The sequence below is a fragment of the Brachyistius frenatus genome, unplaced genomic scaffold (assembly GCF_029030835.1).
Source record: "Brachyistius frenatus isolate BFR_SWC_R1_liver_20210118 unplaced genomic scaffold, ASM2903083v1 Contig_10, whole genome shotgun sequence".
Taxonomy (NCBI): domain Eukaryota; kingdom Metazoa; phylum Chordata; class Actinopteri; family Embiotocidae; genus Brachyistius; species Brachyistius frenatus.
In genome coordinates, this window is record NW_027210609.1 from 1,251,941 (window position 1) to 1,276,361 (window position 24,421).

Here is a 24,421-nt window from a genome sequence, read left to right on the forward strand (position 1 = left end):
ATTTTCAACTTATTAAAGCTTCTGTAGAAAACTCAGTACTTTTCCATTTTTCACAAATTAAAAGCAACACAGCAAAGTCTTGTTCATAACGTGTCATTTATTCATTTCACAGAATATTTCGGGGGGCCTTTCTGAAACCCGTCACATTTACGATTCAGTTATACACAAAGATTAAAGGAATAGTTTGGCATTTTGCTGATTCTTTACTTTCTGGCAGATATTTAGATGAAAACTTGAATACTTCTTTTGCACGTCTGTATGGTAAATATGAAACAACGCTCAGCAGGCGTTAGCTTCGCACAAAGACTAGAAGCAGGGTAAACAGTCAGCCTGCTCCTACCGTAGTAGCACATCCAAAACCTACAAATAAACATCTTAGATCTTGTTTGTTTATTCTGTGTTAAACCAGAGAGAGACATTTTTAGATTTGGCTTTTGTACAAATCAAACAAATAAGAAATAATCTGTTGAAAAAAAAAAAAGTTTTACAGGGACTGGCAAATGTAATTTTGTTATATTTAGACAGAGCCAGTCTGTTTCCCTGTTTTCCAATTTTGTGCAAAAGCTATCCGGAGTTTAATTGGCTGCTGGCAGTAGCTTTATATACAATGCAGCGGCCTATTTCATCAAATTTGTAGCATTAGATCAATTCTTCTCTGACTAATTTTGACACAATTTATAAATTAGAACGCCATACTTCCAAAACAAAAATCCATGAATAAACAAGCGATAGCTCCGCAGGATTTGTGACATTATCTACAATTTCTGAGCAGCGTTGGTGACGAGGCTGACATTTGCCATCAGTTTGCAAGCATCAGTAGTATCAAACTTTTCAACTAACTCCAAATCTTCTTTCAAGATAATCAGAGACAAAAGTGATTGTGGTAATGTCGATCAGAAAACGGAAAAGTCATGGCGAGGAGCAGTTTAAACAACACGTGACAAAACGAACAGCTGTCTCCAAAACACAAAGACGACACCCATGTTGTGACGCGAGTAACGCAGACCGTACAGTCAATGTGCGGCCTGGATGTTTGGCAAAAGACAAAATACACCTAAATAGGGCTGTACATGATTCAAACATCACAGTGAGTGGGACTTCACACACTTTTCTGCCTGTGTGGAACAGTAATGAATATTTACAGTACAACTGTACCTCAGTCTTGTTCTTCTTTGACCTCAGACAACCAAGATGTAACATTTGCAAGATAAATACCAAAGGGACATCCTATAGACATCGTAGGCAACAACATTTCAAAAGTTTTATTTCTTATGAAAGCATTCATTGATTTCCGTTTCATTTAAACCCTGAGTTCTCACCACACGACAGCACACGGGTATGATGTGCACTTAAGAGAAAACATCACATGATGACTTCTGTCTACTCTGAACGAGAACAAATAGAAACTGTGCAGGAAGAGTCCGAGCACTAAACATGTCTCACAGAAAAATTATGGCAAGCAAATTCACTTTTACTTGTTAAAAAGTAAACCAAAATAAGAAAAATAAAAAATAAAAACATTTTATGGCTTGTTTTTGTCTAAAACAGGAGCTCTGTCGTATGTGTAAAACTGTACATACACATGGAATGACACTTTTTGTGCGATACAAACGGTGGCCTCAAAACATATCCAACCATGTTATTCCACAACTAATATGCACTGTACAGCGTCTAGAAAGAGAAACAGAAGGCACTTTAATACTTATCCTGAACCTCTCGCTCTCTCATGCGGTCATGGCACATGCGTTTGCCCTTTGTAAGACATCGAGGAAATAAAAGCTTGAGAGATTGACTCTTCAGTATAAATCAGATTTATGTTAACAGGTGACAAACAGGAAGCAGGTTTAAGTTGTCTGTCCCTCCCTGGATAGGACAAGGCCTTTTATGAGGTTTTACAAAAAAAGAAAAAGAAAAAAGGTGCAAAACAAAGAAAGAACCCAATCTAAAGTCCTCGCAATATGGCTAGTGCTGTTTATGAAGGAAAAAAAAAACAAAACAAACAGGAAAGGAAATGTGAAATGATTTTGAAAACCAGCCTCGGGTGAACTAAAGACCAACAAGGTTTCTACAGGCTCAAACTAAAACCTATGAGAACCTCACAAGAAGCAGAGTTTTACAGTATGTGCATAAGTCATCAGCTGTTATTATCTGTTAATGTGCAGCCCTTATGTAAAAGCACTGATCTGGTCAACTGCATAGAGGCACTGATCATCATGTTGAGAGATTTTTAGAGGCTGTATATCTTACAATGTGTGGTTAGATGGCACTGTTCCCATAAACAAAATATTATGAATTACAGCTCAACTGTAATTGCACACGCACACACGCGCGCGCACACACACACACACACACACACACACACACACACACACACACACACACACACATTTTTTTTTTTGCTCCACAAGAACGCACAAGTTACTGACTTAAACAATTTCAATTAGCCAAAAACTATTGAACGATGGCTCCTCATTCTCCACCAGACGACACGCCCACCCACCAAATGGTAAAAATACTCAACGCAACACTTTTAATTTATCACCGCAGGTGATCGAACTTCTTTCTCATACTGTCATGTATGGATCCTGAGCAGAGGAACAGGTGGGATGAGGATTTGGACCGAAAGTGGATCTCTCTTAAGGCATCTGGACAAGAGGAGGAAGCACTGAAGACCTGCTCCTGCCAGTTTCACCACATCCATCCCGTCGGTCAGAAAAGTCCCACCATGTGATCGATCTGCCTCATGTAGACGCTCTTTAACGGCAGAGTGTAGCGCCGCTCCTCCGGGATCCTGTTGCACTGCAAAGGAAAAAGAAAGGGAGACTGACTACGACCGCACAGAAGTTTCTTTTTGACACATCTGACCCTAAAGAAGGTGAGGACGGAGACTTGGTCTGGATGAGATAGAAGGCCTGACATTACTGATGTTGCTCGGAGCCGGCTGGTTGTGTGGCGCCCTCGCTGCCAGCGCTCCCTCTTCACATGGAAACAGGTCGTCCCACTGTTTCTCCCTGAAGCGCTTGTCTATTGGCACGATGTGGCCCTCCGTGGTGAAGATGTACTTGTTGTCGGATTTGTGAAGTGGGTTGTCCTCATCAAACAGCTGCACCGCACGAGGGACAGAGAGAGAGAGAGAGAGAGTTTTATGTATATGACAGCGCAGATAGAAATAAGCCAACGGTGAGATCACCCCAACAAAAATCAGAGGTGGTGATATTTTCGATGAAACACTTTGACATTGATATTGTGGTGTTTCAAAACCTGCTAACAATCAGCTAATTGTTTATTATTATCAGTTTAATTGTAAACTATATTTCCAATATTATCACCGCTTTTACCTTGTCGTCAGACAGCCCTTTCTGACGGAGAAGCCGTTGTATTGCCGTCTTCAAAGCCACCAGGCTACTTTGACAAAAACAGGAATTTTGTCTTGCAGAAAACAAGAATTGCTGATCTACTGCTGCCTCAAGCGAAACCGCTGAGGCCACAAGTTAGAGGTGCACATTTGCAAGTTATCTGCTAAAGTACACACAAGGTTTTCAAATGGTCGTTGTGTTGGTCAAATTGTGGTATTGTGTGACTTTGGTGGTAGGTTGGATCTGAACCAAGTTCAAATTTCTGTTTTTGTCAGAGGAGTCTGGTGGCTCTGAAGAGAGTGATTGAATAGCTTCAGTTCCCCTTCAAAGGCCGTCTGACAGCAAGTTAAACTGTGAAAATATTCTACTTAAACTGTTTTCTTAGGTGTTTTGTTGTTGTTGTTGTTGTTTTTTAGGTGGTTCTTAGTTTTGTTGCTGACCCTGTTCACAGAAGTATATTTTTTCGTTTCTGTGCTGGTACAGCTCCCTGCTTCTTCAAGCCGGGGACCTCCTGACCCTCATCTACTGAAAGTGATACACTGACTAGAAATAAATACCTCATTCAACCCTACTTCAAAAAAAAAAAATAGGAACTATCCCTTTAAGAAGTCCCACAAGAAATTGTGATGGCATTTTCTATATTTCCTGCCTTTTACACAATTCATAAAAAAAATGTACAATGGTTGCAGGATAATTCAAACAAAGAGTATTTAGAAAAATGCTGGAAGAGTATTTAAATTAAAAAGATATGTAATAAAAGCTACTGCAATATATTTGGACGTATCTGGAATTATATTATTGTTATGATATCTCTACATGACACAGCTCTGCCTCTGAACATGCTCGTGCTGTAAACTCACCAAGTAAAGGTATTTGCAGGTCTCACTGAGGAAGAAGCTCTCCATGCGATCCTCTTTTGATTTGTCCACGACGTGGTGGAGCGTGGCGTACCCACATCTGCAAACATCACAGCTCAGCTCAGCGCTACAAAGACGTCCATCAGAAAACTCAACAAAAAAAAAAGGTAAGCGGTGCGTTTATCCGTTTTACCCGTAAGAGACTGCGTATAATATTAAACAGAAACACATGATCCATACCTGACTTTGGCATTTTTCTCAAGGCTCTGGAGAATATCCATTCCAACATGCAGGTAGAAAGGATTTTTGGTCGCCTGCGGAAAGAAAGACTCTTCTGTCAGGGACAACCAACAAAACACCAGCGCCACTAGCAGCGGGTCAGTACTGCTACCTGGTACAGCAGGTAAGTTGACTCCACCAGCTCCGGCCTTAAAGGGTAGAAGAGCACATCAGGAGCCTGCAGCTGCCAGTTGTATCTCTCCGGCAGCGCTCCGAAGCGCTTCCAGATGGCATAGTAGAAGGCGTGCAGGCAAATGGCGTTGTCGACATCGCCGTTCAGCACCTTTAGGACAGAGAAGTACAGCCCCGCTATGGTTTAACACCGCGGCACATCGTTTTACATCTCCGATAGTATTCACAGGTTTTCTAACCTGAAGTCCAGGAAAGAAGGCCTGCAGAGAGTCAATCCAAGTGTTCATAATCTCCCCACTGAACATGTTCACGTTAACGTAGAGAGGCGGGTCACCTTCTCCTTCGTTGCATGACTCTCTCCTGTAAAAATACAGACCCAGAAACGGTTTTACAAGACGCCAGACTATATTGTGCGCGTCTCTCCAAACGCTAGATATCGTTCCAAAAAAAAATCGTCAATACCGCTTCAATAGCGCTTCGGTTTAGCAATCCGTGACAGAATGATATTATTTTACAAACTTCTTTATAAAATATTTAAATAAAAAATAAAAAAGGCATTACACATGATGGTAAAAATCTTTAGTTTTCATGCAGTTTAGAGGGGGAGAGTGAAACAAAGGTTTTCTGTAGCTGAAATTTACAGATGTCTCCTAAACGCCTCACATAAGCTACCGCTAGGCCACCTGGTATCATGCCAAAGCGTGAAATACACCAGTCCACTGAAGGATACCGTGTTCGTGTCCCATTTTTGCCTCATCTAAGCCATTTAAAGCCAAGCCAAACCCATTAATCATCTCATTGCAGCTTTCCACGTTTCAGTGAGAAAAATAGTGCCAGAGACCATCAGCAGTTCTAATTGCTCTTTGTTTGGCCGATCTGACAAAGACCCTGTGACATACTGTAGCTGCAAGTGTTTTGCATTCGAATTGCCACATCATGTGAAGCTCCCTCGATGCCGCCTTCACACCCGGTTGCTAAATGCACACAATCTACCGAGTCACATTCTTTCTAGTGTGGAACTCACCCTCTTCTTAGGTGGTTCTGGATGCTCTCATAAGAAGCTTGAAACATCCGGTAGTCCTCTTTTTCTCCAAAAAGGATGTATGATTTCAGCAAATACTCATAGAAAGAGTCCATACCAGCTCCGAGACCGCTCTGCTTACCGACCCACTGGCCTGTTTGGATATTGACTACATTCCCTGAAGAGAGAAGTCACAGAAAGTTGCTTCAAATTTCAGGGATAATCGAAGCTGCTATCTTTACATGTTCCGGCTTTTATTCTGCCACCAACAAAGAATGCAGGCAAGCAACAACAAAAAGGTCAACGGAGACGATTGCGATCACACGGCTGTACTCACCCAACAGACCGGTTTCGTTGCTCCTCAGGTTCCACAGGGCTCTGACAGCTCGTCTGGCGACCCACTCAAACGTGGAGTCTCCAATTAAGCGGCTCAAAATCCCAAACTCCACCAGCAAGGACCCAGCTCCCGCGGTGCAAGTCTCATTGGCGCTATCGGGAGGAACTCCAGTCTTCAGGTTCACCTGCATTCAAAGAAATAAACCTGCTGAGTGGCATTTCAACCTTCACGGCACGGCTCACGTGATGACTTGAGTACGCACTGGTGCCGACTGTTTGAATACGTTGCGTGTTTATTAAGCAGATAGCTTTTAAAGTATACCTCTAAATTTGTGGACACACACACAACAGTCTGACTCACCCTGGGGTAAGGGATGCCGGTGCTGGTGTTCTCGAAGGCAGGCAGCAAGCGGACAGCCAGGTCATGAGCCAAGTGCAGCAGCTCATTATCGTAACCTTCGAAGACCACCTTGCCAAACGGGTGTTTTGGGTCAGTCAGCAGAATGTGCGATGAGATGAGGCTTCCCAAGATCCTTCCAAAAAAGAATGACATATCACGCCGGTGTTAAACCAGGTGGCCAACCACATTATGTCCTCCCCCTGCGCTATGTGAACGGCTGTCTTGAAGCCGATAGTTTTGGTCGGCGTCATCGCCTCGGTTTTTTTAAACCAGAAGTGACCGCATTTGGACGAGCTGACGAGGACCCGAGCCCGAGGACACTACGCCTGCTCCGGCCTGTCAATCAAACCGGGCACAACCCGAGACATTTTTAAGGCAAATGATCTAATCGATGATGGGATTGTTTTCAGATGGCTCGTCGGAACACTGATCAGAAGGAGTGAATTTAGCCAATAATGACATAATGACTTGTGGAAAAAATGGACTGACTTTGTATTTCATGAAAGAAGTTGATGCTTTTTGAAAGGGAGTCTAGTGGAGGCAGAGGTTTTATGGAGTCAGCGCTTAGTGGCCCTCTAGCGGTTTAGACTATAGCAGTTTAGACCAGGACTTAACGTCCATTTTCAGTATATAACGGTGTATAGGTTAAACACAAAAGCAGTTTTTTGGTAAACATACTAAAAAATTTCAGAGCTCATTCAAAAGTCTAAAACTGTATTTGTTTGATTTTATAGAATTGTGTATGACACTGATCATAATTAGAGCCAAAGATGTATTTAAGATTTTGGCCTTAATAAATAAACCTGATCAGAAACAAAAACAACTCCTGCCTTACTTCTGTTTTGCTTTAAAAAAAAAAAAAAAATTTACATTTCAAACGATGCAATTGAAGAGGGTCAGTGTAATGAGTTCATTAAGAAAAGGCATGCAGTTGTGAGCTGGTTCAAAAAGAAAAAAAATTCAGTAAAAGATGCATAAGAGACGGATGACCGTCCTGCTGAAGCAGTTCTCTGGATCAAGTGCAAGTCTCTTCAGATGCTGCATACATTGCATATTTTAAATAATACAAAAAAAATCTATCTAATTAAACGCATTACCAAATAGTACAATATCACTCATGTTGATTCCTATTTAACTTCACTAGCTATCCAGATAAGCTGTTGTATCTACCGCCAGACGGACAGTTTCCTCCTGTGAAAAACAGTTGTAGGAACATTTGTACCTGATGTTTGCTTCAAAAACTTGCACAGTTGAATCCTTGTCAAAAGATACAGTATCTATAACAAGCTTTACAGCTTTCTGGAACTCGGTCACATTGCCAAGCACCTGGAGAGAAAGAAAAAAAAACACACTATGTAACCACAGTAGACCGACAAGTCTCTCTGCTGCCGCCTTGATGTTTTGTTTGCAATTATTGATGCTGCAGCTGAGCACAGGTCAGAGGAAACGCTCTGAACCATCACACATGGCAGAAAACCCACAACGTACAGAGGAAAGGCTAAACGCCATTACATTGAATGTACTGCAGGTAACAGACTATGAAAAAAACTCACATTTTCTACACGCTCCTTAAAATGTTTAAACCTAGCGTGCTGCCAAATACTAGTATCAATCAGTAAATAAAAAATACTGCAATCCATTTAACAGATTATATTTTTGTATTTCCAACTGTGTTTCTGTAAGAGCCGCAAGAACCGAATATCTGCTGACTTTGCGGGACATTGTGTGACATAAAAGACACAATCTGATATATATATAAAAAAAAAAAGCTGAACTTACCAACAGGGTGTCTAGGGTATCAATGAGCGTGAGGGAGTAGTTCCCCAGGACATCGTTTATGTTGATGTTTGACCTGAAACACAAGCAGTGGAACAGACTCCGTGGCGTCATGCACAAGTAGAAGACATAATTAACACATCACAAACCGGAGAGTGTATTTTAAATACAACAACAAAGTGAAGTGTTTAAATGTGAGGGCACAATCTCATCGTTGTTGACGAGATGGAAAGGACCAGACGTTTTATTTTACTCTTCAAGAAGTTCCCTCTTGAATTATCTGTTCTCACCAGCAAAACAGTTCAGGACACGCGAGAGCAGAGTAAAACAAAGCGAAGCTAATCTGAGGACAAAGTGCTGCTGTTCTTCATTAGGGATGCACAGTGCTGGGTTGTTTGCTGGCAGATGCAGACATAAAATGCAATGGTTTCTAAAATGTACACATTCACAGAGCAAAATAATAACAGCTTATGTAAAGCATGACAAACATTGTTTTTTAAATAACATTTCCTTTTAAAGAAACTGTCAAATTCATCACACCTAAACAAACTTGGAAGATGCTCTCCGTGACACAATCATTGCAAACAGTAGCTTTCCTATCCGTTGACGACACAGCAGACATATTGCTGAATGCTGTCGCACACAAAACAAGAGATGATGGCCTGTAGCTGATGACATTGTGAATACTTAACACCGTTATTAACAGAACAGGCTGGAACCACAACTCCGTCATCTTCCTTATCAAATTATCTGTGTTACAGTGTGACACATTGGTTATTCAATACACTAAGTAGGAAATCCTTCCGATTGAGAAACTTGGTTATTCATTTTAGAAAAAAGGCCCTCAGTAATGAATCACCAAATTGTTGATCAATTTTGTGACAATTGACGAGTTGTTCTAGTGGAGGTGTAATTATTTTGTTGTAGCTCTTCACGTCTTGTATGCGTGAAAAGCCAGTTTTATTTCACTGAAAGACAAAACCTGTTACACATTTCAAAAGTGTCATTTCTGTTACGGGACTGGAAGGAATGCTGATGGACAACATTGTTGTCTCAGCAGCCACATATGATGAAGAATTATCTATCGTTCTTCAACTACTGAGCAGTTTGGCTTTTCTATATAATTGCAAACAGGGATTTTTTTTTTTTTTTTTTTCCACCTGGCTACCGGGACCTAAACAAGAGAACTTCATACAGGATGATTTCTTGAATAGACAATACTTCCAGTGTCAGTTTCCAATGCTTTTAGCACCGAAAAAAGGAAATCCATTCACAGCGATTGTATTTGGGTTGTGGGACAGATATCGCAAAACCTTCACACTCGCACACAAAAAATATAAAACCATTTGCATGACCAGACACCAAATAGCTCTGCGGAAACACGTGTTTCAGTAAATCTTGTGATTGGACCTGTTGAAATGAACACACTTGCTTTTTACCTGTGAAATTTGTTCACGTTGAATTTTCAAAAGAGCTTTTTTGCACACTGCATGTCGTGCCAACAGGTGCACAGGAACGAAGGCGTTTCCTGCACAATGAACGTTACTTGAACCCACTGCATGTGCTCTCATAAGGCTCGGCTGATGCTTTCCCTGAGGGAATAGCCACAACCAGGGCAAATGTGACCCATTTTATTTAGTCGAGCATTTAAGCATAATTAAAGTTTGGTTTCATCAAGCCTGTCATATGGATGCCAATATTTAAAGGGCCGATAGTAATGATGTGTGGATTTTGGTCTGAAAAAGCTATTTGAAGATTTGATGGGCACCAATTTCTGTCATTTAAAGAAACAAGCACTTAACTTATCAAATAATAGGAAGCATATTTGGTTCATAAAAATAACTATTAGCTGCAGCTAGGCCTGTCACACTTATTAGAGAATCGTGCTGATCGAGATTATTAGAAAAATTATTTTTGCATAATTGTTAGAATGGTCTCCATGTATAAAAACAGCAGAATGAGGCCAACAGAAAAGTCTGTCAGTCTTTTAATGACGTCAACCGCCTTCTTCTGTTATGGTTTAATAACACCAGTTGGGAATTAGCACCACCATGGTACATTGTTTATTTTGATTAGTGGTGTTCTTTATATTACATCTCCCCTTTGCCATTAAAGACAAACAGAAATATATGATCTATTTTTATGTTCCCAAGTTCAATGCTGATAAATGGCTCCACTTCTTTATAAGGTCTATATGTCTTATTAAATCAGGTTTATACTATAATTGTGTCATAAATATGACAATTAATGGGCAACTAACATTTCATGACTGTAAAGCTCCAGTTGCAGCTTCTTCTTCTTCTTTTTTTTTTTAACTTTGTCTTCTTTAGATTACACATTTCTTTAAAGTCAATCTTTAGTTCCTTGAGATGACAGAAACTACCCGGAAACCCATCCAAGATCCATTTAGCTGCTTAAATGACAGCTGCGTGAGACAATCACCTGGGACTAGCTGTTCTGCAACAAGAGCTGATTTGATTACAAACTAAAAGCAAATGTGGGTGTGTGGAGGACAGTTAAGGTAACTGACTGTATTTCAGAGCAGCAGGTGCAGCCAGTCCACACAGTGACTCACGGATTTTGCACGTCTGGACCCCTCCCTTCACAGTCTATGGGATTCAGCTCGTCCTCTGGAAAGGCATATTTCATATAATTGTCATATCCGAAGTAGAACATTTCTCTGGCCATGTCTTTCATCTTGGCTTTCAGCGTGTCCGGGAAGGAGCTGTATCTCCGGACGTACTCGTCCTGGCTGTAGTCAAAGAGGCTCAGGTAGGATCCCTTGGGCGACTTCTCTCCAAACTTCGCCCAGGTGGTTCCCGTCTCCTCATGTTTTTGCCCGTGAATTCGTTGAGACCACGAGCTTCCTCTCGGGTCGGTCCCTTTTTCCTCTCTAAAGAGCAAGTCCAGTTTGTGCAAATTGAAACCGAGCTGGAAATTGAAGCCCGAGCTGACGTTAGGTCCCAGTCCGAAAGCGAGCCACAGCACCCAGCTGAGGGAGAGTCTCAGTACGACCAGACCCACTACTATCGACCTCCATTGCATCTTTGCCCTGGGTCGATCTTAAAACGCATAGTTTAAGTCCACATTCTTACGAGAGGTGAACGAATGTGAAATCTGCTGGTTGACAAGCAAGCAAGCAAAGCACGGAGGGATTGTGCCTTATGAGTCCACTTCACACACTTCCTGTCAACAAACCAGGCCCTCCCAGATCCCCAGATGTGATTCGTTCTTTTTGCGTGTCGTCATTCGTATAGGAGGCGGGCTCGTCCAGTGACTGGCCCACAGAGCTGTCAATCTCCATCGTAGCGTTTCGTGGCATTCCATACGTGTCTTAATTCAACTTCTGCGCCAATAGAAAGCAGCCACAAGAGTGAAACGTTCAGAGCTGCGAGGGATGCAAATCGATTTGGACATGTTTAAATCAAAGTTATAACTGACTGGTAAACTCAGACGTTAGGAAAATGGAGACAATCGGGTGGATATTTCAATTTGCATAGTTAAAAGTAAAGGCAACACTTTCTAATAACACCCCAAGAGTTTAAAAGCTGGCTTTATTGATTGATCATAAGCCATTAAATACAAAAAAAAAAAAAAAAAAAAAAGGAGTTTGAAAAAGCCAGGAGACCTGCAGAGAAATTTACAAAATCCATGTTAGGTTTTAAACCAACAAAAAAAAACATATAGACCTATGTTGTCTCCCTCACTTAAAAAAAAAAAACCTATCACCACCAACAGCACAACACAATAATACAGACATTTATACATGGGAAAACATCTTGGGTGAAAGAATAAAGGGGCCGTTTCTCACAGCAAATGCCTATACACGATGGGTGTGGTTGTTGTTTAGGATCTGGGCGTCTTACCACCTTAGATAAACAAGTACATGAGGTCACCAAACCTCTTTTATAATAACAGATGCAGCAAAAATGACACGAGAGGCATTTGTGTACATTCCTACAACACCTGTGCAGGTGTATCACAAATCTTTAAAACTCCTACTAAAAAGTAAATAATTTTTGACGATGAAATGTCACATGTCAGACCTCCAGCAACATTAATACTGTTTGTGTAATCACCTGAAATTGAATTTTTCACCTACATTTTGATTTAACTGTTTTTTTTTTTTCTTCTTCAGTATTGTAATTGTGATTTTTAAAAGCCTGCACAAGTGTTTTCACTTTGCCTGATTAGACTTCTGGTCAGGACTGTGTGCACAAAACAAACCTGACTGTGGATCTTGTTGTACCCATTATTGTAAGGTGGTGACCCGTTATCCACCACATGGCTCACACAGCGTCACCCTATGCAGAGCTGCAACCAGCCAGATAATTGAAAACACCTCTGCAGGTGTACACAGCCTTGTTTTAACTGTGGTGGAATATATCGCAGCAGTAGTTTATTTAAATATTTTTTCCAACAGCATTTTTTTTGTTGTTGCTTACATTCAGATTCAATTCAGAAGGACAAATAACAGGACATTGTTTAAATTAAAAAGCATGCCTTTTTTATTTTTTTGAGTGTACTGAAGTGGCGTTTTCTTCTTTTTTAACTTTACCCAGGTAGGCACACCTTGCATGCTGCTTTGCTTCAGAGGTGAGAGACACTGCACAAGGCACTTTAAATCCTGCCATTCTCCCAGCTTCGAGGCAGCGCAAAGTACATCATTCTACTGAGGCTACTTACAAACAGAGGCCAATATGAACAACACAACTCCGTACAGCTATAATTTTCGTACATTCAGACTTTAAATAGAATCATATACTCATACACACACACACACACATCAGTAAAAATCATACGAGCTGGATATTTGTACAGACCTGCTTAAATCGACTTGCTTAAATGCACAATTTCCGAAAAATATAGACGTGGCATCGAAAGACCAAAAACCTGATCAGGCAATGGGTGACAGTCATCAAAGACGATCACAGAGCATAGCTTGGCAGAAATAAGAAACCTGCATGTCAGCCATCTCCTGACATCATATCTGACTGTGAAGAACATTTCTCATCATCTGACAGACTAAACCCTCCAACAAGAGGGTGTTGTTGTTGTATACCCAAGATAAGTGTTATAAACCGCTGAATATGTTCATCCAGGTGACACCTGACAGGTAAAAAGTAGATCAGAAAATAGTCTCTTACTCCAAGTTAAAGTACAGCTTTACCAACTGTATAATACCAATTACATTCTTTTAAATTTGGTACGAGAATTACATTTTCAGTAGTGCATTGTCTGAGTCACAAGGTGAAAAGGAGAAAAAAAAATAGTGTGAAACAAGCAGAAGAGTGCAGCACGAGAGGTGAAGATAACACTGTACATCATTGCAGGGCGACGAGGGTGTGACATGACGGTAAAATGGCAAATACAGCTGGAAAACAGCTCCTGAGTTTTCAGCTCCGGCGGGATTTTGAGTGCTGAATGAGCCACTGAAGTGTGATATCTGTAATCAAAGAAACATGCCAGGTCAGTCGTCAGTTAACACAACAGGTGCAGGTTCAGTTTCAGAAGAGGACACAAAGGAAACAAAGATTTCTAAAGCTGCACCAAATAAGATGCAGTTGTGTTTTCTGTAGAAATGATCAATAGGAGCACGTCTTTCTATTCCTCGAGCAAATAACTGCAGTAATTAATTACAACTTGCCAATGTTGTCTTTCTCTTTGCAGGAAATGGAGTAGCAGCAAATCTCTCTGTCCTGAATGGCTGCCAGATTCCTACACAGGGTGAAAAAGCGCATGAAGAAATAAATATGAGAGACTTGCATCAAAGCTGACCATCATTCTCAATTCATCTGCTCCTGTTGGATCGCAGTTTAAGGTAGGAGCACAAATCTCATCACATATTTCTGACGTGACAGTAGAGGGAGCTACTTAACTTACAGAAATGAAACCGTAACCGTAACCCTAACCCTAACTGAAGAGATATGGAAGAGGAAATGATTCTAAATGTTTGAACCTGTTGTTAGCATAAAGGTCATTCATCTGATACAGGATTAAAAGACTAAAAATGTACATTGTAATAACAAAATTCTAAATTTAAATCCCAAATTATTCTTCCAATAAAAAGAAGACTATCTTTTTTGTAAATATGACAGAACTGGAGAGTCACACTTACATTTTCTCAATGAGCTGCTTTTCATCTAGAGCACTGGGGAGATCCCTTTTGTTACCAAGTACCAAAACCTGAAAACACGTCACTATTAAAATCCTACTAACTCAAAGAACCGATACAGAGTTTTTGCAAGACTGCTACAGATATCACACAATGATCTTTAATCTGGTTTGAGGGGAAACGCTTACAGGAATTCCTTGCAACTGTGGTTTGTCTAATAAATTATGAAGCTCATTTCTGGATGCCTCCACCTTTTCTCGATCTGCTGCGTCAACCATGTACCTGAAAATGATCAAATTCAAAAACAAATCACTTCCTTGTTAACATCAACAACAAGTTTTCTGCACTATGAATTTGAAAGATGTTGGCTACTCACACGATTGCATTAACTCCTCGACAGTACCGCTCCCACATACTCCTAAACCTCGGCTGTCCTCCTATATCCCAGATCTACAACAATTAAAGCCACATTTTCACCAGATATTCCTGCTTTACGTCATTAACAGTGCAACAGAGATGTTTTAATAACAGCAGAAAGTTTCTGAACCTTGATGGTGACGTTTCCTTTAGTGACCTTCCTCATGTTGAACCCGACTGTAGGAATCATATCTTCACTGAAATGCCCAGACTGAAAGGAAAAGACACAAAAATAAGTAAATTTCTTGACATTTTGACTTTTAAATGCTGAAAAAGTGCTCAAAAGTAAAAACATATTATTATATATTAAAATATAACCAGCTAACACACACACACACTTCAAGATATCCAAACACCATAATTTCATATGTTCCAGCCTTTGCATGCAGTCCAACAATCAGTTTATAAAGAAAAAGGTTCACAAAAATACGGCTGACTTTTCATTACCCTAATGTAAGTCATTATGTCATTAAGACCAGAGTTGAGTTTAACGGTTTGTTTTGGAATCATTTACAAGCCATTGTGAGGGCATAAATGTGTTTATACTGGACGTTTTTATGCAGAGGAAGAAAGGATTATAATCAACATTCTGTATTAAATTACTCTAAAAAAATCTATTTGAATTTTCACTGTCCACAGTTCAATGTCCAAACCTGTAAAAAGACAAGGACTGTTTTTATAAATAGCAAAACTGTTCTTTTAAAACCAAAATAACAAACACAGAGTCAATCATTTTAGGTGATAAACAAGCCAAATGCTAAAAAAAAAAAACTTCATCTCCACATGGTCGGGTTTTTGTAAATGGTCCTTATTGCAAACAAAAGGGGCACGTGCCATCTGGTATACGGACATTTTACTGCACATGACCTGCTCGGGTCACCTGATGAAGCTAAGTGGAAATGAGTGCAGCGGTCTTATGACTGAGAAAGGAGGAACCACCCACCTCTGTACAAACGGTTACGCACTCAAACGTTAGTGTCGGTGGCTGCTGGGGCATTTTTTTTTCATCTCTTCAGTGTAAAGGACAAAGCAGAGTCATGTTCCAACCCCAACTTCCTCCTCTGACATCCACCCCGCTACCTGATAACTTGTGTGTACTGAAATATAAGCACTTTCTGTAATGTAGTCATCTTTGAACTATAATTCTCAATAAAAAGTACACTGGTTGTCCTGTGCTCATTAACACAGACGTGCAGTAATGGTTGCTTGCCTGAGAAAAACACCCATATTTTGCTGACCTTGCTATTTAAACACTCACTGGAATTTGGTCTTTAAATTGCTTTATCTGCACATTAGGGCTGCAGCTAATAATTAGCTATATTATCAACTAATCTTTGAATTCTTTTCTTTATTAGTTGGTCAGTAATTTGGTAGGTGCAATGTCTCAAAATAGTGAGAAATACTACTCACAATATTCCAAAGCTTCAGCTTTAAGTCTTTAAATGCTTGTTTTGTCTCAACAATAGTTCAAAACATAAATACATTTTGTGAATTGATGACATAAAAGTAGAAAATCCCCATGAATTTGAATCTGCAGCAAATTATTGTTGGGCATTTTACATAGGAAATTCTACATTCCACAATTCAATTCAAAAATCAGCCATTTGATCAAATTATTTTTCCAGTGACTGACACATCAATCAATCCACTGATTGTTCCTGCTTTATTGGAAATAAGTTTCCACTGATATAAAATAAACCCATTAATTCAACCAGACACATGTAGAAAACATTACACACCCCTGTCACAACACAAAAGATTTACAGCTATAATGTAGCTCAAGTATAAATCGCTTCCTCTAACATTGTTCATTCACTGTAGACGTTGGTAACTCGGAGATTGAAGATCAATTCAGATTCTTAACTTTCACATGCACACTGCAGGATGTGGTGAAATGTACTGTATCGCAAATGTGTATTAACCCTATCTGATCTGAACCATTCCAAATAAAGTAGAGAACATTTTTACTCCGAGTTAAAAGGCTGCACCAATAAAATAACATCAGAAAAAGCCTATGTCCCGTGTAGTTCAATTTGATTGGCTGTCGGAGAGAAATGAACTCAAGTAAAAGGCATGAGTGCAAACTGTTGTGAGAGCCACCAAAAGAAGGTTTTTCACAACATGCTGCTGAAAACCTCAGTTGCAGTCTAGGGGTTAGAAAATGTCAGTTGCTCCACAAGTTTTTGAGAAATGCCTGCAAAGTTGCATAAGAGACACAGCTTAAGAAAAAAAAAAAAAAAAACAGCAGAAGATACAATCAGTTATTTCTGCATTCATTTCTGTGTGTTTACATTTAACTGAATATACAGAGAATTTATGTTACTGGCAACCTGCATCCAACACCAGGAATAACTGAGTCGCGGATGTTTTCTAAATACAACAAAATAACTGATGAGGTCTCGATTTGCTGTCAGAGTCACCTTCTGTTCGACCTGTCTGTAAAAGGCTCCTAAAATGATGGCAGCCATGGATGGATCACTGAACGGACCCACCGGGCCCCAACTTAGGTGCTCCAAGTGTCAAAACACCCCTGGATCAAAACCTCTGTCTGAAGGGACTGTTAAAAAATGTTTCGCTGAAAAGCTAAAAAAAAAAAAAGACTATAGATACAAAACAACAACAGACAGACACAAAACTAAAACAAAGACACAAAACAATCAGAAAGGCACTTAAAAGCATTTGTAGTTTTAAGACACATAAAACATCTACAAAGAGACACACAATGAGAGAGACACTTAGATGCAGCACCCAAGCGTGGACAGTGCATTTCTAAATACTTATTGTAATAATATGCCACAATTACTTGAAGATGCTGATTTTATTAGTCAGTTAACTGCCCACAGCGACCACAGCTCCTGAGCCCTCCAGAAACCAGGAAAAACCCTGAAATTGTATCATTCAAGATAATATCAGTATTAATAATCATAATTATAAATACTGACAATATTCCTTCTTCTTGGTGTACTGACATCATGCTGTCACGCAGCAGTATGTTATATGTTACATGCATGACTTACATGCAGCAACAACAACAAACGTGGCTCAAAAAAGAAATATTTCAAAATATTTCAAATAAAAAGAAGAGTTACTGTTCTTGTTTACAAACTTCAGAATGGAAAAAAAATCACTTTTGTTTAGTTTGAACTGAATATTTGAAGGCAAACTGTTTCATTCATGCAAACATAAAACTGTAACACTTACTTTGTTACTAATGCATGTTCTTGAAATTACTAAATGAAATTATTATCGCATAAAAACCCTGAAATATCATCCCTAGTTGAGATGCAGATTCACGAACAAACAGACATTAAACAAACTTAAAGACACATAAAATGATCACAAAAACACAAAGTCATTGTCATCAAAACAGACATAAATAGACAGGACTATGTAGTTCCTAGCTGTTCAGTGACTGTTTGAGTAGGGCTGTAATGTAAAAGAATGGGGGGGGGGGGGCTTTTACATGTCTGTGCCCATTGGCCCAATGTCTCACAATCCGCCCATGGTGACAATAATGGTTTCATTTTGTTGCAGGTGACCTGTACAGAGTCCTTATCTAGAAATGTGCATGTGACTATGTGTGATTGCCCTTCAGATTCGTTGTTGTAACAATCAACATGTTTTTTTTTATTGTGTGTAAAACGGTGTTGCATGAAAAATCACAACACAGTCACCGAGCAGCAAACTAGTTAGCTCAGCTGACTTGTTGACAAAAGAGCGACCACCTGGCTCGACTGCAGGTGTGTTTCATGGATGCTGCGGTAACGTCACATCGTCTTAGGGCCATAAACGACACGGTTGGGGATTAGCCCACACACAGCATGGGAACTGTTATCCCACTATTAGTTGCTAAGGCTATTAGCACTACCCTAGCAAGGTGTCTACGAGCAGCTGGAGACTTACAGCGATCACGTTTACAAATGTTGTTTTTCCCGAGTACTGCAGGCCGACCAACGTCAACTCCATCTCCTCCTTCCAAAAGAGGGCCCTGAACCAGTCCAAAAGCCGGTTTATTAGTGTCAGCATCTTGAGCTCGGTGATCTCACTCCCCGTCAGATGTGGCGTTTTCCAGCGGGGAAGGGAAGTGGGACGCCAGCAGCTGTCATGTGACTGGTCAGCCCGAACCGGTTCAGCAGCGCCCCCAACAGGCACGCGAAAGAAGTGCACACCGGTTTTTTGTTTTTTTGTTGTTTGTTTTTTTAGCCACCTGAGTCTGCTTTTCTTCTTATTAATGAGATATTGAGCATATTCTTCTCATGGTGATGACGGGATAATGTTTCATAATGTGTTTAAAACGTGTGTAAATTTGTCTAAAAACATCTGATGAACCGCTTCTGAGTAATTAAATATCAACTAAAAAAAACAACTAAAAATTGAAAGGAATCCAAATATATCTGTTCATGTCATAGATACAAAATAAACCACCCAAATTCCCCTTTATTGTTCTAAAAACACATTAAGAGGATTTCCTGCCGAATCCACACTGACTACATGAATGGGTGGGTCACTCTTGTAACACTCTCAGACAGTGCTATGTAAAATAATCTGGACAACACAAATCAATTGGTGTTGAATTAGTTCATTTTCAGTAAGGAAAGTGCTTTTATCCACAGCAAACCAATCTGTTTTTTTTCCGTTTACATGCAAAACAGGACACTGTCCTCGAACAGACGGACAGTGGACAGTAAAAGCCAGGGACCAGCCCACAGCCCCATTCTATGGTCTACAGCTGTCCTTTTGTTATCATCACAAGAAGACAGAGGTAGGATCTGATGTAAAAAATATGTATTTATTTATTAAAATAATCATACAAGATGCAAACATATTTACAGTCACCTCCACAACCTCCCTGGAGCATGTAATCAAGTGTGGACACTGAAAGTGTTTCACATTACTCCGCAGCATTTCTACTTATTACTACTATTACACCCCACACTCACACACATTCAGGCCCAGACATCTGATCTATTCAGTAGCTCTACTGGAGCACATTGGGGTTAAGAACTATGCTCAAGGGCACCTCAAAATAGAAAATGAATTGGGGACGAGTGCTGGTCTTTAACTTTCCTTCTATATCCGCTGGAGATCGACCTCTCAGACCTTTTTAAGAAACCTTTTGAACACAAGCCCATGTCTTTAACCTAGATGGTTAAACCTGTTGTACAAAGTAATACGCTTAAAGATACATTTTATCATTGCAGTAATATTATTAGCATTAGTTTCTGTAGCTGCAGATTGATTATGTCATCTTCGACATGTTATCAAAAACTGCTGTCCTTGGATTCATTCAGGATGATGAGGTTGAGCCCACTCTCCTCCTTTGACAGGTGAACGTCATAGGTGTCGGTCGAGACTACATGGATCGGATCATTATCTGAAGCAGAGAGGATTAAAACAAACAATGTTTTAGTAGCAGTATACCACTGTTTCATCAAGTGTCCTCCTATACACGCTTACATTAAGTACACACAGTCCAGTTTCAAGAATAAATCACGTGTCTCTCTCCATTTTCCACTTCACTTTTTGCTAGCAGGAGGAAGCATATATTTTTTTCAGGTTCGCTTACCAAAAAGGAGCTCATTTAAAGCACTACAAATGTCTGGAAGCATTGGTACAATCTGTGTAATAGAGTGCTTATAAGTATTTTTCACCCATTGAAGGCTTTATTTGTATTGTTTTAAATACAGAACATTCACTGCAGCATTGTCGGCACTGAAAAACTGAAAAAGAAAAAGACCACTCTGGAAACAACAGCCAGAGTGGCATATTCCAAGTCTGTAGATCCAGGCCTGCTAGTGACCCCCTCATCAGCTAAAAAAATTAAAGAAAATGAACTCCAGGGGCAGTCCGGTGCTTTATGCATATTTTTCTATCCATCATGTGACTTGTCCTGTTAAATCACGTTTTCACAGAGGTGCCTTCTTACTAGCTGGCTGCTGCAGTGATATTTTAAATTGTGACATTTTACAATAAAATATTAAAATTAAGTAAGAAACAACTATTTTTGTATTAGATCTCTTTGTAGGGATCTGCTTTATCTTTGTCATTCAGTTGATATCTTAATGTTTTCCATTGAGACTTGCTTACTTTCTGTGTGCTTCCTCAGCTTCTTTACACAGGTATAACACAGAAACAGAAGGATGGTGAGAGAGAACAAAACAAAGCCGATGCCAAGAATCACATGAACTCTGTCGTCTCTGTGCAGCTCTGCGAAAAGTAAAATTATAGTTAGTTTAATTTAACTATATTGTCATTATGTACGGGTATACACACAAAAATATACATGTTATGTCCACATACCAGGTATATCACAAATCGAGTCATGTGTTTTGTTCCCTGGAAACCTTTCAGCAAGTCCTACTGCACTGCACCTGTTGACCACAAATTGTTCATGTTACTGTCATCTGGTACTTCACTACCTCATTCAGTTATTATGTATTTTTGTTATTATTTGTTGTAATTATTGTGACCAAACTCATTTAAATGTGTCTTACTGTGTCCATGGCTTGCAGATATCCTTATTCGCATCAAAATATGCATTTCGTGGGCATAGAGGCTCACACTGATATGAATACTGTACCAACCCCACAACTGAGGAATTGACTGCTAGAAAGAAAGAAAGACAGAAAGAAATATTATAAATAGAATAATGTGAACAAAGGGGTTTTCTAGGCAGATGGCTGGAAATACCTACCAGTCAGCTTTCCTTGCATTGGCTTAAGATTTGATAAACACTCAGGCAAACGTTTTTACTAAGCTCTCTTTACATCATTATGAAAAGCTCCCCTTTGAACCCATAAAGTACCAATTAACTCAGGTTTATATTGGAATTAAAAATGTAGAATCAGTCACATTAAACCAAACTGTGTTTGAACTAAGATATTAACTTCATTAAGTTTTATGTAGCTATTGTTAACTGTAGATGTCAAAAATGCATCAGTTGTAAATAATTTGGTCTTGACTTATTGAGTTGGGGGTGAAAATCTAACTTGCATTTCTAGCAGAGGGTTTTGTGTAACCCACATTTATTTCCATTTGCACGCACTGGCCAGCCACTGACAACACATCCTCAATCATTACAAGTCCAACAGTAATTTGTATACTCACAGCAGATTTGTGACAGCAGTATATAATTTCTGAAACAACTTGCTTATTTTAGCAAGACAATATGTCCATTCTCACCTGTCCGCTTCACCTTCTCCCCTGTGATGCATTTGTTTTCCTCACAAATTGAACAGATGTTGTTGGAGCACAGGAAACCAGCGCGACAAGCGCAAATAGCATTTGAGGTCAGTGTACATTTCTGATCATATTCTGTGGACAGACAAGAATTCAAACCACAGGACTTCCAGATCATAACAATGTTGTGTCTTTTTTCAACATCCCTGCCAAGTGTTTTCCCAGAGGTCAGAGGTAGCACTTTTTCAGAATCGATAATCATTATTCTCGGTCTTACCTTGATGGCATGACTGGCATTTCTTACATCTGTCAAAGTTGTTGTCTTGAGCTGAGAAATAGCCCTCCTTACAGGGTTTGCAGACAGTTTCCTGACCTTCAGAGCAGAAGTCTTCCAAATAAGTACCTTCAAAACAAAAGAACATTTGGAACTAGTTCAGAATATTCACACAGTGTCTTAAAGGTGACCTTACAGCTCATTTCATAAACACATAATATAATAAAGCAATCTCACAATTCCCATTTCGTATTGTTTTATGGTTAATGACTCTAAAGGTGTTTTACCTGGATGACACATGTCACAGCACCGTCCATTTATCTCATGCTGTCGATCACCACAGCCTTTTGTGTGTCCTAACGTCCAAATACTCAGCATATACATTGGTATAACTACCGTGGGAAGCCTCAAACGAATCATTGTGACCAGTGCTCAGCTCCTCTCTTGGAAGTTTTGTTTGCTGTTTGCTGACGTTTGGTGGGTGTCATTTCCTCTCTTAGAGACCTGTGTGTGTGTGTGTGTGTGTGTGTGTGTGTGTGTGTGTGTGTGTGTGTGTGTGTGTGTGTGTGTGTGTGTGTGTGTGTGTGTGTGTGTGTGTGTGTGTGTGTGTGTGTGTGTGTGTGTGTGTGAGACAACACTATCAGGAAGTGAAAAAAAACCATTATGTAACTGTGTAATAACAGTATTATAAAATGGATTGTTTTAGTTTGTTTTTTGTTTGTTTGTTTGTTTGTTTGTTGCCAGTATGAATTTACTTGATGTTTCTAGCTATTTTATTTTTTTTATCATATATGTTCTGTTGATTATTAAATTGTGACATATATATCAGAGAAAATGTTCTCTGATATATATGTCACAATTTAATAATCAACAGAATAATGTATAATAATAATTTTTTTTTTAATATTTGATTATAGCCTTGTTGTTGTTGATGATGCCTATCAAAGAGTTGTGGACGCCAGTGAAATATTAATGAATCAAGACATGATAACTTTAACTGTGTCTATGACTCAATCTGAAAGTTTGCAAGTCAATCATATTGATTGACCTCACTGATTTGCAGTCCTGTAAATTTTTTATGTCTAATGTTTGCAGTGGCTTTCATTTTGCATAGATTCTGCATGTTGTTGTATCTCAAATTATTGTCCCCAATCGTTTTCCCCGAGTCCGTTGATAGAAGCAGTATTTAGGCAGTTACCGGTTTTAGTTGATTTTTATTAAGCGTAGTTTACAAGATATCTTGGAGAGCCCAACATCAACCTGAGGTCTCTTTGTTGGATTCTGACTTCCCCCTTTCCGGCACATACACTTATACTATAGGAAGAGGTGTTACCTACAGTGAGGCGGGAACATTTGCATAGTATGTTTGTCTCAGTACTTTTCCCCTGTCCTCCGTTTGAACCACATCTCCCTTTTGATCTGATAGTGAGTTGCACCCTACTGTGACCCCAACGTGTTAAGTTCCTGCATAAGCCATGTGTTCTACAATGCTTACAGTCAGTATATATTTTGTGCTTCTGTGCTAGGATATGTTTACAACAATACAACACACATATATATATCATATCATATTACTTACATATAGGTCGTACCATCACTACCAATCTTAAGGTGTAGACAAAAGGCTGTGCATGTAAATGAGAGTGATACTGCTTGGCCAAACCAAAAGGTCACAGTAGGAGGTCTGCAACCTGTGGGGTCACATACAGTTGTTCTTTGAGGCATTATCAGATGGCTGTCTGGAGGACTCCAGGGGGTGAAGGAAGACAACCCCCATCTCCACCAACCAACCAAGAATACATCAATATACATGACTTTTGGTGGAAGACAACCCAAATTATATTGTATTAGCATACAACATATGAGCCCTCATATGCACTAAGCAGATCTATATTCCACAATGTGTAGAAGTACTGCTCTGACAGCTCATCTCAGATTATGCACAATGCACAAAGCAATACGTTTTCAATAAGTGTCATTGGTATCCCCTGGCTGAATTTACACCCATCAAAATCTCATGACGTAAGAATATCAAAGACATTTACTTCTCTCTGTACAAGTATGACCACATGTTTGGATATGTGAAACCTCCTTCAGAATGTGTCATAGCCATAAATGTGCTCACGCGCTCTCAACAGAAGTCGCAGGTAGTCGTGAAGCCACAAAGGGGTAATGGTTACCCCGTAGAAAGCTGTTTTTTCCTTTACACTTGCAGGTGTCTCCCACTCTGTGTACATTGTGGCGAGAGTGGGTGGAAGACACTTGTGCCGTCACTTGTA

General features: G+C 39.7%; 3 protein-coding genes across 5 annotated transcripts; all 3 read right to left on the reverse strand.

Annotated features, from left to right (window-relative positions):
• Positions 1-77: 77 nt before the first annotated feature.
• On the reverse strand, positions 78-11,332 carry edem1 (ER degradation enhancer, mannosidase alpha-like 1). 2 transcript variants are annotated; one of them, XM_069690756.1, is made up of 12 exons: positions 10,733-11,332; positions 8,161-8,233; positions 7,604-7,707; positions 6,343-6,514; positions 5,983-6,166; positions 5,649-5,823; positions 4,864-4,984; positions 4,605-4,775; positions 4,454-4,527; positions 4,217-4,313; positions 2,923-3,103; positions 78-2,799 (listed from the first exon to the last, which is right to left on the reverse strand). In XM_069690756.1, the coding sequence occupies exons 1-12, from the start codon at positions 11,200-11,202 to the stop codon at positions 2,573-2,575; spliced, it is 2,049 nt and encodes a 682-aa protein (XP_069546857.1). In that variant the 5' UTR covers positions 11,203-11,332; the 3' UTR covers positions 78-2,572. The 2 variants fall into 2 exon arrangements, with proteins under 2 accessions (XP_069546857.1, XP_069546858.1); XM_069690757.1 differs by having other exon boundaries at positions 2,610-2,799; positions 2,918-3,103.
• Positions 11,333-11,740: 408 nt separating this feature from the next.
• arl8ba (ADP-ribosylation factor-like 8Ba) lies at positions 11,741-18,777 on the reverse strand. Its single transcript, XM_069690758.1, has 7 exons — positions 18,593-18,777; positions 14,820-14,900; positions 14,649-14,722; positions 14,461-14,554; positions 14,276-14,343; positions 13,805-13,875; positions 11,741-13,603 (listed from the first exon to the last, which is right to left on the reverse strand). The coding sequence occupies exons 1-7, from the start codon at positions 18,713-18,715 to the stop codon at positions 13,554-13,556; spliced, it is 561 nt and encodes a 186-aa protein (XP_069546859.1). The 5' UTR covers positions 18,716-18,777; the 3' UTR covers positions 11,741-13,553.
• Positions 18,778-19,302: 525 nt separating this feature from the next.
• tnfrsf18 (tumor necrosis factor receptor superfamily, member 18) lies at positions 19,303-22,575 on the reverse strand. 2 transcript variants are annotated; one of them, XM_069690578.1, is made up of 6 exons: positions 22,430-22,575; positions 21,872-22,271; positions 21,184-21,292; positions 20,990-21,060; positions 20,777-20,896; positions 19,303-20,063 (listed from the first exon to the last, which is right to left on the reverse strand). In XM_069690578.1, the coding sequence occupies exons 1-6, from the start codon at positions 22,457-22,459 to the stop codon at positions 19,951-19,953; spliced, it is 843 nt and encodes a 280-aa protein (XP_069546679.1). In that variant the 5' UTR covers positions 22,460-22,575; the 3' UTR covers positions 19,303-19,950. The 2 variants fall into 2 exon arrangements, with proteins under 2 accessions (XP_069546679.1, XP_069546678.1); XM_069690577.1 differs by having other exon boundaries at positions 21,184-21,295.
• Positions 22,576-24,421: the final 1,846 nt, after the last annotated feature.